A 14585-nucleotide genomic window follows, 5' to 3' on the forward strand; every position below is an offset into this window, starting at 1 on the left:
ATTTCACCTATCACTGGTGAAAAGCTCATCTCAGTTTTAATGTAAAAACTTTGGGAATTGACCAATAGGAGACTCAATAATAAAAAAAATAGTAGGTTGCTACTGGAATAGCAAAAGATTCTATGGTAACTTGTCAGTTATATAATACACACTTGAGAATTTCGACCGCGAATGATGCGAACATGACACAAGAAACTGATCAAGCAACTCCTTTATACCAGACAAATATCTTAGGCTTGGTTGGAAAATAAATTGTAGCTATATTTTATTTAAGTATGTAGTTGGTATTATGGCTAGGTTAGGTTACGTATTTAATACATGCTATAGCTTTACCCCTCCCCCCTAATGTGCAAATATATAGCCCAAATTGTTTTCTAGACCATTATATTCCATCATATTTTGTTTGATTTCATTAGTATTAACCAAACTTCACTTCTCTAGCATGCATTATATAACCGACAAGTACCGATTCTATTTCAATCTAGATATGCACTTGAAATACAAGCGAAATACCGACCATTCTTTACGTAAACTTCTTATCTTTGTTTGTTTGGTACTTCCATCCAGTATTGCCAGATGTCTGGTTTAAAGAATTGCCGCCATAAAAGTGAAAATGCGCCGAAAGCTCCGTTTGTCTATTGGAAATGTGCCGAATGAACGATTCCCCCCCCCCCAACAAAAAATGCACCGATTTGAAAACTCAATGCGCAACCTTAAAAAAGCGCCAAAATGGTGCAAATGCGCCCCATCTGGCCACTCTGCTCCCATCTAGGCCACATAATTGCCCTGAATCAAATGCAGCCCCAGAAAGTATTGCCTTAAGAATATCTTCAAGAATCAGAAAAGTATAAAAAAAAACTCTTGAATCTGTAGATAAATCAGAGATAGTCACGACCCTGGTTTTTAGAGTCCAAAAGTTCCTTCTTTCTTCTTGTTTGTAAAATTTCTTATTTAGGTAATTTATTGCGGTTATTATTAGACAAAATTTTATTTTGAAGATTATTGCTTTGCTATTGAATCATTGGCCCCTTTTCGGTTTTTTGTGTACTTTTCGATATTTTGTAGTGTATTGGTAAACTGGAATTTGCCAAAATCATTGTGAAATAGATCCACTTTTTGCAATAATAAAATTCTTTACAGAAAGGAAAACATTATTTACTCTAGTAATAGTAATTTTTGTTTTCTTTCATCCATGGAAACTCCACAAAATTTGTCATTAATTGTAGCATTTTATTTCAAGAGTAGAACATAAATTCACCTTGTCACTTTTCATGCTATGTTAAGCAAGGGGAAAATAAGTTATGTTTTTTTCCATTTCAACCTAGGTAAATTTTACAATTTCGTTATATTTTGGTAGAAATGTGGTTCTAATAACAAATTAATTAAATCTGAGTCAAGGCAATAGCGTTGATTTAGTAAGCATGAACTGTCTATAATTTATTGTTTATTTTCACTCATTAAAAATATTATTTACTTTTTAAAATTATTAACTTGTCTGATATTAATCTTTATTATTTCATTAAAAAAAAACAACTCAAATTTGTCATAAACAAAATCATTTTATTACGAGAATAGAACAAAAATCACTTGATGGCTAGGTTATACAACGTGGGCAATAAATCATGATTTTTTTCATATTGACTGAAGTAAATTTCACAAATTTCCTCTTATTTCGGTAGAAACGTGGGTATTATAGCAAACTGTGTATTCATAAGCATTATCATGTCATTCGTGGTAGAACAAAAGTTCATCTTGTCACTTTTCTTGCTAGGTTAAATATGAGGGGTGGGGTCAAAAGTCACGATTTTGCCCGTCTTCACTTTAGAAAGAGTGAGGTGTTTCTCGTGAATTATCTATTTTTCTTATTATTATTTTTTACTTTATTAAAAATGTTGTTTATCCTCTTATATTAATGATAATCTATTCAACTGCCCAGGTATTTAAACTCCTTAGCCTCCTCTAGATTCTTATTCTTACAATGCAGAAAAAGCAGGGAAATTTTAATGGGCATGTTCTTTGACTTGTCCACATTAGTGGTAAGTCCGACTGTTCCTTTTAAAGTAACAAAAATATTATTTACTCTTCCTCGTCAAAATACCAAGCACAGTGAAAGTGAGTTCGGGCGGACTGTTTGAATTGGCTAAATGGACACTTTATACAACCGTATTATTTTAAGAAATTAGGAAAAATGGAGAGTTCAGTTTGTAATGAAAAAGGCCTCCATATGCAGTTATACATTTTTAGGTAGTAGCTGATGTGCCAAATAAAAAATAAAAAGGTGCGTGAAAAATCGGTAAAAAATCAGCCAAAATGATATGGCACCAAACGTCTTAGGAAGGCATATCTTTTCTTCGAACGGTAAGTCGTCTTTATGAATCATCAGATTGTTGGTGTTTGTATTTTTACGGACGATATGCGTCATTAGATTTAACTAATTAGTTTGCTTAGTTATTTTCTTGGTTTAGCGGTGTCAACACTGACGAAAACGTGGCGCTGTCCTAAATACTTCTTAAATTTGGAATAACCAAGATAAATATAAAAAGTACGATTTTTAGATATAAATAGATATAGGTTATTCCAGGAGCCAAAAAATGCTCTATTTTGATGTCCTTGGTACTTCAATTTTGTTTCTCCATTTCGGTTTTGAAACCTCAAGAAGATTTGTCATAACAAGTATCATTTTATTACAAAAAATATCAGAAAATTTTCCTTGTCACTTCCCAAAATAAGTTAAGCTAGGGAAAGAATAAATTACGGTTTTCTTTCTCATTTTTGATAGAAAAAAATTTACAGTTTGTTATATTTTCCCTTCTAGGTTTAGTGAAAATTGCGGAAGAACTTGGCTTTACGCTTCTTGCCCCACGAAAGAAAATTACTGTCATTTTGATCGGGAACCATTCAGCTGGGAAATCTTCATTTATAAACTGGTATATTCACTTTTGCTTCTAATGTTGTTGCTAAGAGTTATCCACTGTTTTTATTTGTAGTTGGAAAGGAGAGAGGTTGGTAATAGGAGTTGGTTGGTAGGTCTAAGGTTCTCTAAATCAAAGCATGTTAAATATAAATTTAGAATTTATTGAGAATGATGATATACACGCCTGTACGCGAGGTAAGAGATTAAAGGATGAATCCCCCTTCCCTACCCTGAAATTTGTCCAGTAGACCTTTTCACTGAAAAACTGAAGCACAGTGGTATAAAAGTATACTTTTCCCATTTTAAAGTCACCCATGAGGTACTATCCTTTGATACGCACTCTCCTCTATTGTTGAAAACTCTTCTGATATTATCCTCCTTCATAGTTGAACCTGTTTACACATATGATTTTACAGTTTTCATTGTGACAGTGACTTAACAGTCAAGTAAAGGTCTTTCGTATGTACGTAGTGGACATAGGTGCGAACGCTAAATATAGTGTAGACAAATCAAAACTGTTAAACGGGCACTTAGCGTGTTTTTAACTTGGGTAACCGATAGTGAATTATCAAAACTTAGGTGGGTGACCGGATTTTTTGCAAGAAGAGGGGAAGCTTATACTTTATAATCCTTTTTAGCGGAGTTGGTGAGTAGGGGCTTAAGTAGGGGAGGGCACATACGGGGGGTGAGGTGAGAACGTTTGGCACAGGCTTTTCCCTGAAGTATCAAATTGTTTGCTTGCTTAACCAGAATTGTTATTATTATTCTTTTTGTATTATTACAATCTTCGTGGCTCGATCAACAATAATGATGTGCCGCTAGTCCTGGTAATTCCCTGATTTTATTTTCGCTTTGATGTATTTGTTGTATCTTTGCTTGAATGGTTCAAGCGAGGTATTTTTAGGGATTGTCTCCGCCTGGAGGCTATTCCAGGTGGTAATGGATCCTCAGGCGAAGTTCATTTCTTGTTATTCTGGATGGAGTGTACCCTGTTCAAGATAGTCCTGCCAGGCTGTGCTGGCGGGTTACTCTTAAAAGCTTTGCTCTTTGAGGAACAAGCTTCGATAACTCCTCAGATGGAGGGGAATGCGTGTATTTGTAAGAAAACAACATAGATGCCACGTCCAAACGATCTTGGATCGATTACAGGGGTTGGGCATCAGTTTTTCCAGAAGCTGCTGCGTGAGCAGCTTGATTTTGAACGCGTTGGACAGCAGCGATAACGCTTTTTGGAGTTCTGACATAAAGATGGCATATATATTCCTTGACTGGTCTGATGTAAGACGTCATCAGAGGCAAAATGGACTCGTCAGGGAGGAGGCTTTTGCATCTTAAGATAACACCTAGGTTCCTGGAGCAAAAGGATCTCACTTTGCTGAGAAACCCAGCCTAAGTAAGATCTGAAGAAAAGCTCACTTCAAGAAGGAGTATTGTATCTTTTATTATCTCTCCTTTGAAAACAAAGTCATGTTTAGCCTTCAAAACGAGAAGCTCTTTTGTTTTTTGGCGCGTTGAAGCTGACAAGTCACGCATTAGCCCACATCTCAATTTTTTCTAGGTAAGCCTGACGGTTTTTTATTGGGCTCACTGGGATCTCATCCTTAGCTATGTAGATCATTGTCATCATATCATCAAAGCATGAGGTTTTGTTATAAGATTGTTCCGTAGGTTTTTACGCTGTTTTAGATAAATTTTGGAAAATTTTCAAATTTCTTAGACAGTTTGTTTTTCATTTCAACATTGAAAATCTAATAATGCTTGAACTCCTAGGGATTCTTTTTTTCATGCCAGTAAATATTCAATAATCTGTTTCATTTTTATTGGCCTAATAACCGGGGAAAAAATACGAAACACCTAGATAATAAACCGCCTTTGTGTTTTCTTATTTGTGTTTTGTCTAAGATTATCTGGATCCATTTACGTAGGGAAGGGGGTCTCTGTGCCCTCTTTTCCCAAAAATGAGATATGTACTGTTTGTTTTTTTTGTGTGTTTTCATACAATTTGGTTATTTTATACGTTTTTTTCAATTTTCGCACCACCTGGAAAATAAATTATTGTGTACCTGACTCTTGTAGAGGAAATATTTAAAATCCGTATTGTATCTTTTCTTGTAATTTAGACTTAGACCACAGAGAAACAGAGAGTTTACTTGTAAAACAATCTTGTGACTATATAATTTTTCTTTGTTTTTACTGGTTTAAAATGTCACATAGGAATAAAGGACAATTAATTATGTTAATTGTAATTATAAAAATAATTTTTTTAATAAATGAAAAGTTTGTTGAAATTTGGCCTGAAAATTTCATGGGAGAAAGGAGGGCCCTAATCAAGATTTTTCCTCGGGCGCAAGAGAGGCCTTAACCGCCACTGATTTGTCTCACCTTCGTGATAAAGTTTTGGGAGAATACCTGTTTATGGATTTAGACTTCGACACTGGTTAGACAAATAAACTTGTCACCAATACCATGCTGTTGATTTGTGACCTTGACGCCTTTTTCCATCAATGGACGTTTAATCTTCGAGTAGTCGTCGAGAAAAGAGTAAAAAGCGGAGTAGTTATTCGTAAATTTGTTTGGCACAAATAAATGTAAGGTTTAATTTTTAAAACGTGAATAAAATAATATATGAAAAACTGACTTAAATAATAGACATAAAGTTAAGATAACTTGTTTTCAAAATAGACTAAAAGCTAGAAAATATTCTTTTTCCTCGAGAACCTATGACAATAAGAGAAAATGATTGAGTTTCGCAGTTTCATCGCAAATGATGATGTGCCGCTAGCCCTGGTAATTACCTCGCTTCCTATTTTTGAGGTATTTATTATGCGTTCTCTTGAACGCCTCAAGAGGAGAATTTTCTGGGATTACCTCTTTGTTCATTGGTCATCTTTTTGTTTGCTTACAAATTTTTGACCACTTAAAAAGGGCAGTAGAGCTTTTAATTCCCGTTCAAATCATCCCACTTCCAATATTCTAGGACAATAAGAGAAAATGATTGGTGCAAAACGGATAAGGTTTTACATAACATAGATATTAGTTTCGTCTAAGTTTGAAATCCACAATGTCGAAGAAGTTTTCAAAAATTTCGAAAAAGTCGGTGAGATGGGGAAAACAAGTAAAAAAGACCAAGTTATGAAAAGTCTAATTCGTTTTGCGTCCCTCTTTTTCACTTATATTCATAGATTTTTGAAAAAAATATATTATTTTCTACTTTTTAGTCCTCTCCAAGACTAAAAAGTCTTTAGTTTTCTCTAAAAAAAAAAATGTATTTTACCTAATGTTCGAATCAAAGTTACCACGATCAAAGGTAAGGGTTCTTACCGCTGCGTTATCAAATCTTGCATAATACGGTAGTGTTTGTATATACTTTTTGTTGTGCTGAATCAACTGCTTATGTTGTTTTGTTTATTCAAGGGGGAATATACAAGAGCAGGGAATTTTGATGTTATATTACTGCACAGTCATCAGAAGTCCATGTACTGATGTACAGGGCCGTTCTTTTGCACTAAGATCTTACATCTAAGATTTCACATCTTTCTGCAAAGATTTCCGTTCTTTTAATTCATCTTTGTTCTAAGATCTTACAGCTCACTGATGTTAGCAAGAGGTATGAAAGACGCCATCTTTCTGCCATATAGAACAATGATGAGAGAACTTTGATGATATACTCATCATTGTTCTTAGACTGCTGATCAGAGCAGAATGATGAAAGACGGTTGCAAAAGAACACTATAAGATGTAAGGGCTTAGTGCTAAGATTTCACTTTTAAGCGTTCTTTGTCAAAAGATGTAAGATCTTAACACAAAGATGAGTAAAAGAACGGCCCTATTATTGCACAGTCATCAGCAGTCCATGAACTGATAAAATTTCGAAGCAATTTTAACATCCAGAATTGGTCGAAAAATGGCTCGCAAATTCGAGGAATTCATATGATAAACAAACAAAAAAGCGACAAAAAAATCGGAGAGTTGATGAAAAGGAGCTAATAAACGAAAGTCAGCTTGAATGCATATAAATATTCTTTTACTTGTTTTTATTGGACTTGACGATACATGTTCTCTTATTGGAATAAGAAACCTTTTCCCGCTTGAATATAGGAACCTTTTTTAATAATAGTGCAAGCCTGCAAATCGATAATACAGTCTTAGTGATAACTTTTTCACAGGATGCAATTTTCAGTAAGAGAGAAACTTTAATTAAGCACTGTAATTGGTTGGAAACGAGTTAGCTATATTTTAGACTTTGTGTACCCTGCATTTATTTTTTTATGCCAATCCCCGTTCAGCCTGAGTTTCCCTATCTCCTCATGACATATCCCCATTCATTCTGAGTTCTCCTAAGTCTTTATGACGTATTCCCGTCTCCCCATGTCATTGTCGAATTCGGACAGGATTCGCCACTGCGAAGCAACCAACGAAAATTTTCTTCTGGTATGTAAAGGTTATGAATCAAATATCGAAGACCGAGCGAGTTCTCGGAGATGAAGCAATGCAACATAGATATACTGGCACTAAGGGAAATATTGTGGAAAAGGAATGGGCAAGAAAGGGATAGTTATCTCTTATTTTATAGTGGTAATGACACTCCCCCCGGGCAGGGTTAGGAATACGTACCCCCCTCCCCCTCCCCAAGCTCGTTGAACTATTCTCAAATTGATACCTGAACATGAATGTATCATGCTAGCAAGATTTAAAACAGAGCAGACTAAGTTCTTGGTGATTGCATGCTTTCCACTTGCAAATGAGGCCAATGAGGATGTCAAGGCGGTTTTTGCGAAACACTACAGACTGTCCCTAAAGACTTCTACGAGAATGATGTACTCTGTGGGCTCAGTGATTTAAATGCAAAAGTTTTACATGACCGCCAGTGCTGTCCTGAGGTTTTATGGACCCCATGGACTTGATGCGATTAATCAAAACGGCCCGTTAATAGGTAATTATGCACTAAGTAACAGCCTTGTCATTGCTGGAACTTTTTTCGACCATAAAACAGTGGACAAATACACATAACCAGACGGTTCATCTCAGAATCAGATGGATCGTTTTCTATCTCTTGAAGGTGGCGTACGAGCCCTTTAGATGTACCAGGATAAGGAGGAACCAATGTCGGTTTGATCATACACATATGATCGCCCACGTGTAGGTCTAACCTAATGCCCCTCAGAAGCCTGCTCCAGATCTCAAGAAGCCATACTGTACGGACAAACTGCTTCATCGAAAGGTTTGCAGAGATTTCTGCATAACTCTACATCATAAGTAGATTCTCTAGCAGTGGAGTTTGGCAAACAGGAAAATATATGAAGTGGAAAATGTAAAAAGCGTCTATAATGCGATTGCGGAAGAAGAGCTTGATTTCAGAGAGAAGCCACAGGAAACGTGGATCGTTGACATAACGTAGTACCTTATTCACGAGCGTAACGTGCTAAAGGACATGTTTTATCCTCTGACAAGGCGTGTTAAATATGGTCCACAGCTACTGTACAAAGAATGGGACGAAGCAGTCGTAACAAGGCTTTAAGAACAAAAGACTTTTCTTGAAAATAAAGCTGTTTTGGCCAAGGAAGCTGCTATGAAGGGTGATTCTAAAACTGTTCTCAGTTTTAAAACTCGACTGGTAAATGAGTTGGTTGGAAAACAGAGTAGCTGGATTACCCTGATCAAATATAAAAATGGAATAATTTTATCAGAACCGGACAAAACTGATAAGATGTGGGCTGTCAACTTCGTGATTTTCTAAATAGAATAAGACCCAGAGAGCTGCGAAGATAAGAGCATTCTTCTCTGTTTGGCTCGCCGTTTGCGAGTCACATATGGAACTTAGAAAAGGTTCTCTGGGAATGAACCAAGGGGATCATGGTGAAACTTTAAAAGGAGAGACACATAGATAAGTGGTAATTTGAGAGAAGTCAACCTTTTGTCAGTAATATGCAAACTAGTCGCTTCGGTTATATTGCTCCGTTTAAGAGGTAGTCTAAATTCACACCTTCTAGAAGAGCAGCGTGGTTTCTTAACCTGTTGATGCATGCTCTGATTGTTGAAGAGCTAAATAAGTGGAATAATAAGCGATATCTATTGTTTCTTGACTTCGAAAAGGCGCTTAACACAGTCAATCCAGAATGCTTGTGAAGATTCCTAAATGAAGTATGCGAAAACTAGGGAATTAGGGATCTAGGGAAGGACTGAATATTTTCATTAAGACTGAGATTGGCACATCAGGTTTATCAAGATCATGTCTGTTCTAGGGATGCGTACTTTTCCCGTCCCTTTTGTGATTATATGGGATTGATTGTTGAGACGTAACTTTGGATAAGTCGTAAAAGCAAGCAGCTTTCTGACTTCGACTTGCCCAATGATCAGTCATGCTAGAGAAGTCTAAACAGAGGTTGTAGCTGCTTCTTGATGCAACCATAGAAAATAGAGAGAATACCGGGCCGAGCTTTAATGTGGAAAAGTCAAAGAGCATGTCCATTGTAAATTCGCCGCTTGTCCTACATTGCAAAAAAAATATAGAGCAGGTCAAGGAGTTTAACTACCTTGGTAGTTGAATCGATTATGCTGCTGAAATAATGACCGAGATTAAATATAGGGCTGTACAGTCAACTGAAATCTTCAATAGCATGAAGGTAGGAGCAATCAATTTTCTTTACTATGGAAGTTAAGTCTCATTAATAGCAATGTCGTTTCCATACTCCTCTATGCTAGTGAGGGCTCAAAAACGAATCAGCAGCTCGGAAACAGGATTTTTTTCAGTCGAAGGTATGTGCCAGAGGAGAATCCTAAGTATACGCTGGTAGCAAAGAGTCTGTAATTTAACAGAATGGGCCAGCCTGTTATTACTGCTGTTCTAAGGAGGAAGAGGTGAACATAGTTGGGACAGAACCTGTGCATGGAACAAAGCTGCCTTGCTCACAAAGCACACGATAATATACCAGATGGCCGAAGAAAACGAGATCGACCAAAAAATACCATACAGAGAATATATGACCGGTATCTAAGAATGAATGTGACCTCGTTGGTACCGGAATGGGAAGACGTCACTGATGCAGCACCGCTACGGAACGAATGGAGAGGCTTCGTCGACGCCCTATACGCCACCAGTGGTTCTGGTGGCTCTGGTCTAGACTTTCGTTTGAAGTGTGTATCGCTTATTTAAAAGGACGGATCTAAAGGTCACCGAGTAATTTGTCTCTACCCTCTTGCTGCTCAGGTTACAAGGAAAGAGGGTTTTGTTCATTGCTAATTTGGAAAATGGGCAAATTTGAATCGAATTTCTCATCATATACTTGTCTGACTTTGAGGTATGTGGGTGCTAAGTTGTGCGGGGTTGAGTTTTGTCAACACTCAAATGGGAACCCATGCAGTGGCACACTATGTTACGCAAACTGTTTGCAGATGGCAAATTTTTATGGGTGATTTTGCACGTTATATTGCAGTTTGGTATCTGCTTTTAAAGCCAATCCTTCTTTATATATATTAATTTAAAAAAACATTTTCCACAAAATAAGTTTTCAAAATAAAGAACTCCATTAAACAAAAAATTGACAAAAATAGAATCAAATAATCTACCAAGCATACAACTACCACAAACCGGCGTCAATGGATAAATGAAACCCAAAACGAACAGAAATTATAATAAATAACCGACTCAAACCCAAAACGAGCAGAAATTAACATGAATAGGGTTCAAAACCCCTATGCTATTTAAAAGCCAGAATAAAATTTGTAGTTTACTGAAAAAAATCCTTTTAAATGTTTTCCCTATTATAACTTTTAGTAATCAAAAATTAATTAAGATTTTAAGGAATGAATATCAGCACATGTATATTAAACTGACAATGCACGTTCTTTTGAATTTTTTTCAGTAAAGTGCAAATTTTATTCTGGCTTTTAGAGAGCATAGGGGTTTTGAACCCTACTCATGTTAATTTTTGCTCGTTTTGAGTTTGGATCGGTTATTTATTGTAATTTCTCTTCGTTTTGGGTCTCATTTATTAATTGATGCTGATTTCTGGTAGTTGTATGCTTGGTAGATTATTCGATTCTATTTTTGTCAATTTTTGGTTTATTGGAGTTCTTTATTTTTTATTTTGAAAAACTTATTTTGTGGAAAATGTCTTTTTTTATTAATTTCTGTTCGTCTTATATTGACATAGTCTTTTTCAGGGAAAAAGAAAATAATAGTTTGAATTTTTCCGTTTTTTCTTTTTTAAGAATTTATAGTTTGGCCTGCTATTTGTAAGCTGTAAAAACTTTTTCAACAATTTAAAACAACATAAACGCTTTTGAAAATCATGACGCAAATAGTAGTGTTTAATTTAGTCATATACATCCTCTAGTTGACCTGATAAATAAAACTTAATACCATTGCAAAAAATTACATCTATGCTTTTTCACAGCCTGGATACACTTACACTCTTTTGATTTAGTAAAATTTTAAGAGCAGAAATAGTAATAGAAGTAGCCCCGAAAGTTTCAGCTTAATACCCTCAGTCGTTCTTGGTATATTGCTGAGATTATTGGCAACCATCATACAAACAGTGCGTTTTGATTTAATTTTAAAGCAATATTTAGTTTAAGCATAATGGGCAAATTATATAATTATGGGGGGCTGACCAACCCGATGAGCCTAGAGATATGGTTACTAGACCGTTCAGCTATGCTGAGCAAAGTGGCTGTCTTTAGATGTTGATTGAAAGTGTCTGAAAAACAATGAGCTACAGAGGAGGGCTGATTGCCCTTCAATTACTTTTGACTCTTAAGAGGGCACTAGAACTTTTAATTTTCAATCAAATTAGCTCTTAAAACATCAATGATATTACTAGCTATGATAGAGCATCGCTGCCTATGTTATTATATGCCCTATATCGCTTATATGGCCTTTTAGTACCAGCATGCATATAGTTTTTTTTGTTTAATTGAATAAAAGTTTCAACTGAATACCATTAGTTTCGTTAGTTACAGTAACCGTAGAATCAGTATTTAATGTATATACTCAGTGTCTTCTGGGTAGTTCAAAATCCACAACCTATGAAGGCATGAAGGTGAAATTTTCAGAGAATATCTCTGTTGTACGGATGACAACCTGCCATCTATTTGCAGGTTGTCAGAAGAGCATATCAGCAATATCTTAGGAACTGTTTCCTGTGTGAAATTAAAACTTACAACGCTTGTTGTGGGGGGGGGGGGTTGAACTAACCAAATAACAAAGTTTGCATCATGATTCTACTGCTTCTACTCCCACAACTACTATTACTGCTGCTATTGTTATTACTGCTACTACTACTACTAATACTAAAACTAAGACTACAACTATTAACTGTACTCCTACTGCTACTACTATAACTGCTGATGCTACTGCTATTACTAATAAACCTAAGGGTATTAAGGCAAAAATTTTGGGCAATATTATAGCTGTATTGAAATAAATCGAAACACACTATGCCCATACATGCCGTCAAGAGGGCTTCAGGACCGGTTGATGATATTAAGTTAAAAATTTCAAAAATTTTTATTTCCAAATTTTGATTGGAGGTGTTAAGGGAAATGATGAGCATGGAGGATATGCCCTCATAAAATAACTTACAACCATAACCCCAGGGCGCTGGGGTGTTGTGTCACCCCTAGAGACATTATTATATGTTCTTTGGACTATTTTGAACAAAATCACTATCTAATAATTTCAATCAGATGCGTTTGGTGAAGAGGAGTTTTTGGCGGGGGGTCTACATGCCCTCTATTACTTTTGACGCTTAAGAAAGAGCTAGAACTTACAATTTTCGACCAAATGAGCCTCTTCTAAAGTTAAACAGCCGTTCCTTTCATAAAGACCCTTAAATGCACCGCGGAATAACTTGCAACCCTCGTCCCTGGACTCAGGTGGTTTGTTTCAGCCCCAAAAGCCTTGTTATACGATCTTTAATATATTTTGAATAAAATGACTGTCTCAAAAATTTTTATTCGATGTCTTTTGGGAAAACACGACGTGTTGAGGAGGGGGGGGGGTAACTGCCTTCTGATTACTTTGGCTCTTAAAAACGGCACTAGAAATTTAGATACCAATCCAATGAGTCCCCTCCAAAGTATATACAACCACCCTCTCTATAAAAAACAATATAGTCCCCCAGGGCATAACTTACAACCCTTATGCTGAGAGTTTTGGGGGTGGGAGTGTCTTCCTCAAAGACATAATTTTCGGGTTCTTCAACTACGATGAGCAAAATTGCTATCTCCAAAAGCGTGGGGGGGGGGCTGATTGCTCTCATTTAGGGTTGTGTCAACCCTAGAGTCATTGTTTTAGTTCTTTGGACTATATCTATATCTATGTAGCAATTTTAAACAGATTCGTTTGGTGAAGAGGGGTGGTCTATGGGGGGGGGGGTAGCTGCCCTCCATTACTTTTGGCTCTTAAAAGAGAATTAGAACTTCCAATTTTTAACCAAATGATACTCCTCTTAAGTTAATACAGCCATTCCTTCCATAAAAACTTTAAATATCCCCTGGGCATAACTTACAACCCTTGCCCTTAGGCTCTGGGGTTTGTTTCAACCCCAAAAGTCTTGTTAAATGATATTTAGACTATTTTGAATAAAATGGCTATTTCAGAATTTCTATCAGATGCATTTTGAGACAATACGACGTGTGTGTGTGGGGGGGGAGTAGCTTCCCTCCGATCACTTTGACTCTTGAAAAGAGCAGTAGAACTTCTAATTACCAATCCAATGAGCCCCCTCCGAAGTTTATGTGACCACGCTTTATATAAAAAAAACCTTATATGCCCTCAGGGCATAACTTACAACCGTTGCCCTGAAGGCTGGGGGGATTTGTTATCCTCAAAGACATGGCTGCCTCAAAATTTTGATTGGAAGTGTTTGGGGAAATGATGGGTGGGGGGTGTCATTTGCTCTCCGATCACTTTCGACTAATAAAAAGGGCACTGGTGGGGGTGTCTTCCTCAAAGACATAATTTCCGTATTCTTCGACTACAATGAACAAAATTGCTATCTCCAAGTTTTGATTGGATGTCTTTGGGGGAAGGATGAGCATGGGGGCGGGGGGGCGGGTTGCTCTCAAATAGGGTTGTGTCAACCCTAGAGTCATTGTTTTAGTTCTTTGGACTATTTTGAGCAAAATATCTATCTAACAATTTTAATCAGATTCGTTTCGTGAAGAGGGGTGGTCTATGGGGGAGGGCTAACTGCCCTCAGTTACTTTTGACTCTTAAAAGAGAACTAGAACTTCTATTTATTAACCAAATGAGCCTCCTCTAAAGTTTATACAACCATCCCTTCCCATAAAAACCTTAAATACCCCCTGGGCATAACTTACAACCCTTGCCCTCAGGCTCTGGGGTTTGTTTCAACCCCAAAAGCCTTGTTATATGATATTTAGACTATTTTGAATAAAATGGTTATCTCAAAATTTATATTAGATACATTTCGGGACAATGCGACGTGTGTGTGTGTAAGGGGGGGGGGGGCTTTCTATAAAAAACCTTATATGCCTTCAGGGCATAACGTACAACTCTTGCCCTGAGGGCTGGGGGGATTTGTTATCCTCAAAGACATAATTTCCGAACTTTTCAAATACGTCGCACAAAATGGCTATCTCAAAATTTTGATTGGAAGTGTTCGGGGAAATGATGGATGGGGGGGGTGTCATTTGCTCTCCGATC

The 14585-nt window shown here is 36.6% G+C and overlaps 1 protein-coding gene across 1 annotated transcript in view; it reads left to right on the forward strand.

The window, feature by feature from the left end:
* The window catches only part of LOC148954709 (uncharacterized), a 141457-nt gene that overhangs the window by 78419 nt on the left and 48453 nt on the right, over positions 1–14585 (forward strand). Inside the window, exon 3 of the mRNA XM_089086468.1 lies at positions 2816–2927. Within this exon, the coding sequence (XP_088942594.1) occupies positions 2816–2927 (112 nt within the window). The remainder of the gene's footprint in view (positions 1–2815; positions 2928–14585) is intronic.

This window comes from Artemia sp. Qi Xiang Cuo, chromosome 3 (assembly GCF_049724085.1).
Source record: "Artemia sp. Qi Xiang Cuo chromosome 3, ASM4972408v1, whole genome shotgun sequence".
Taxonomy (NCBI): domain Eukaryota; kingdom Metazoa; phylum Arthropoda; class Branchiopoda; order Anostraca; family Artemiidae; genus Artemia; species Artemia sp. Qi Xiang Cuo.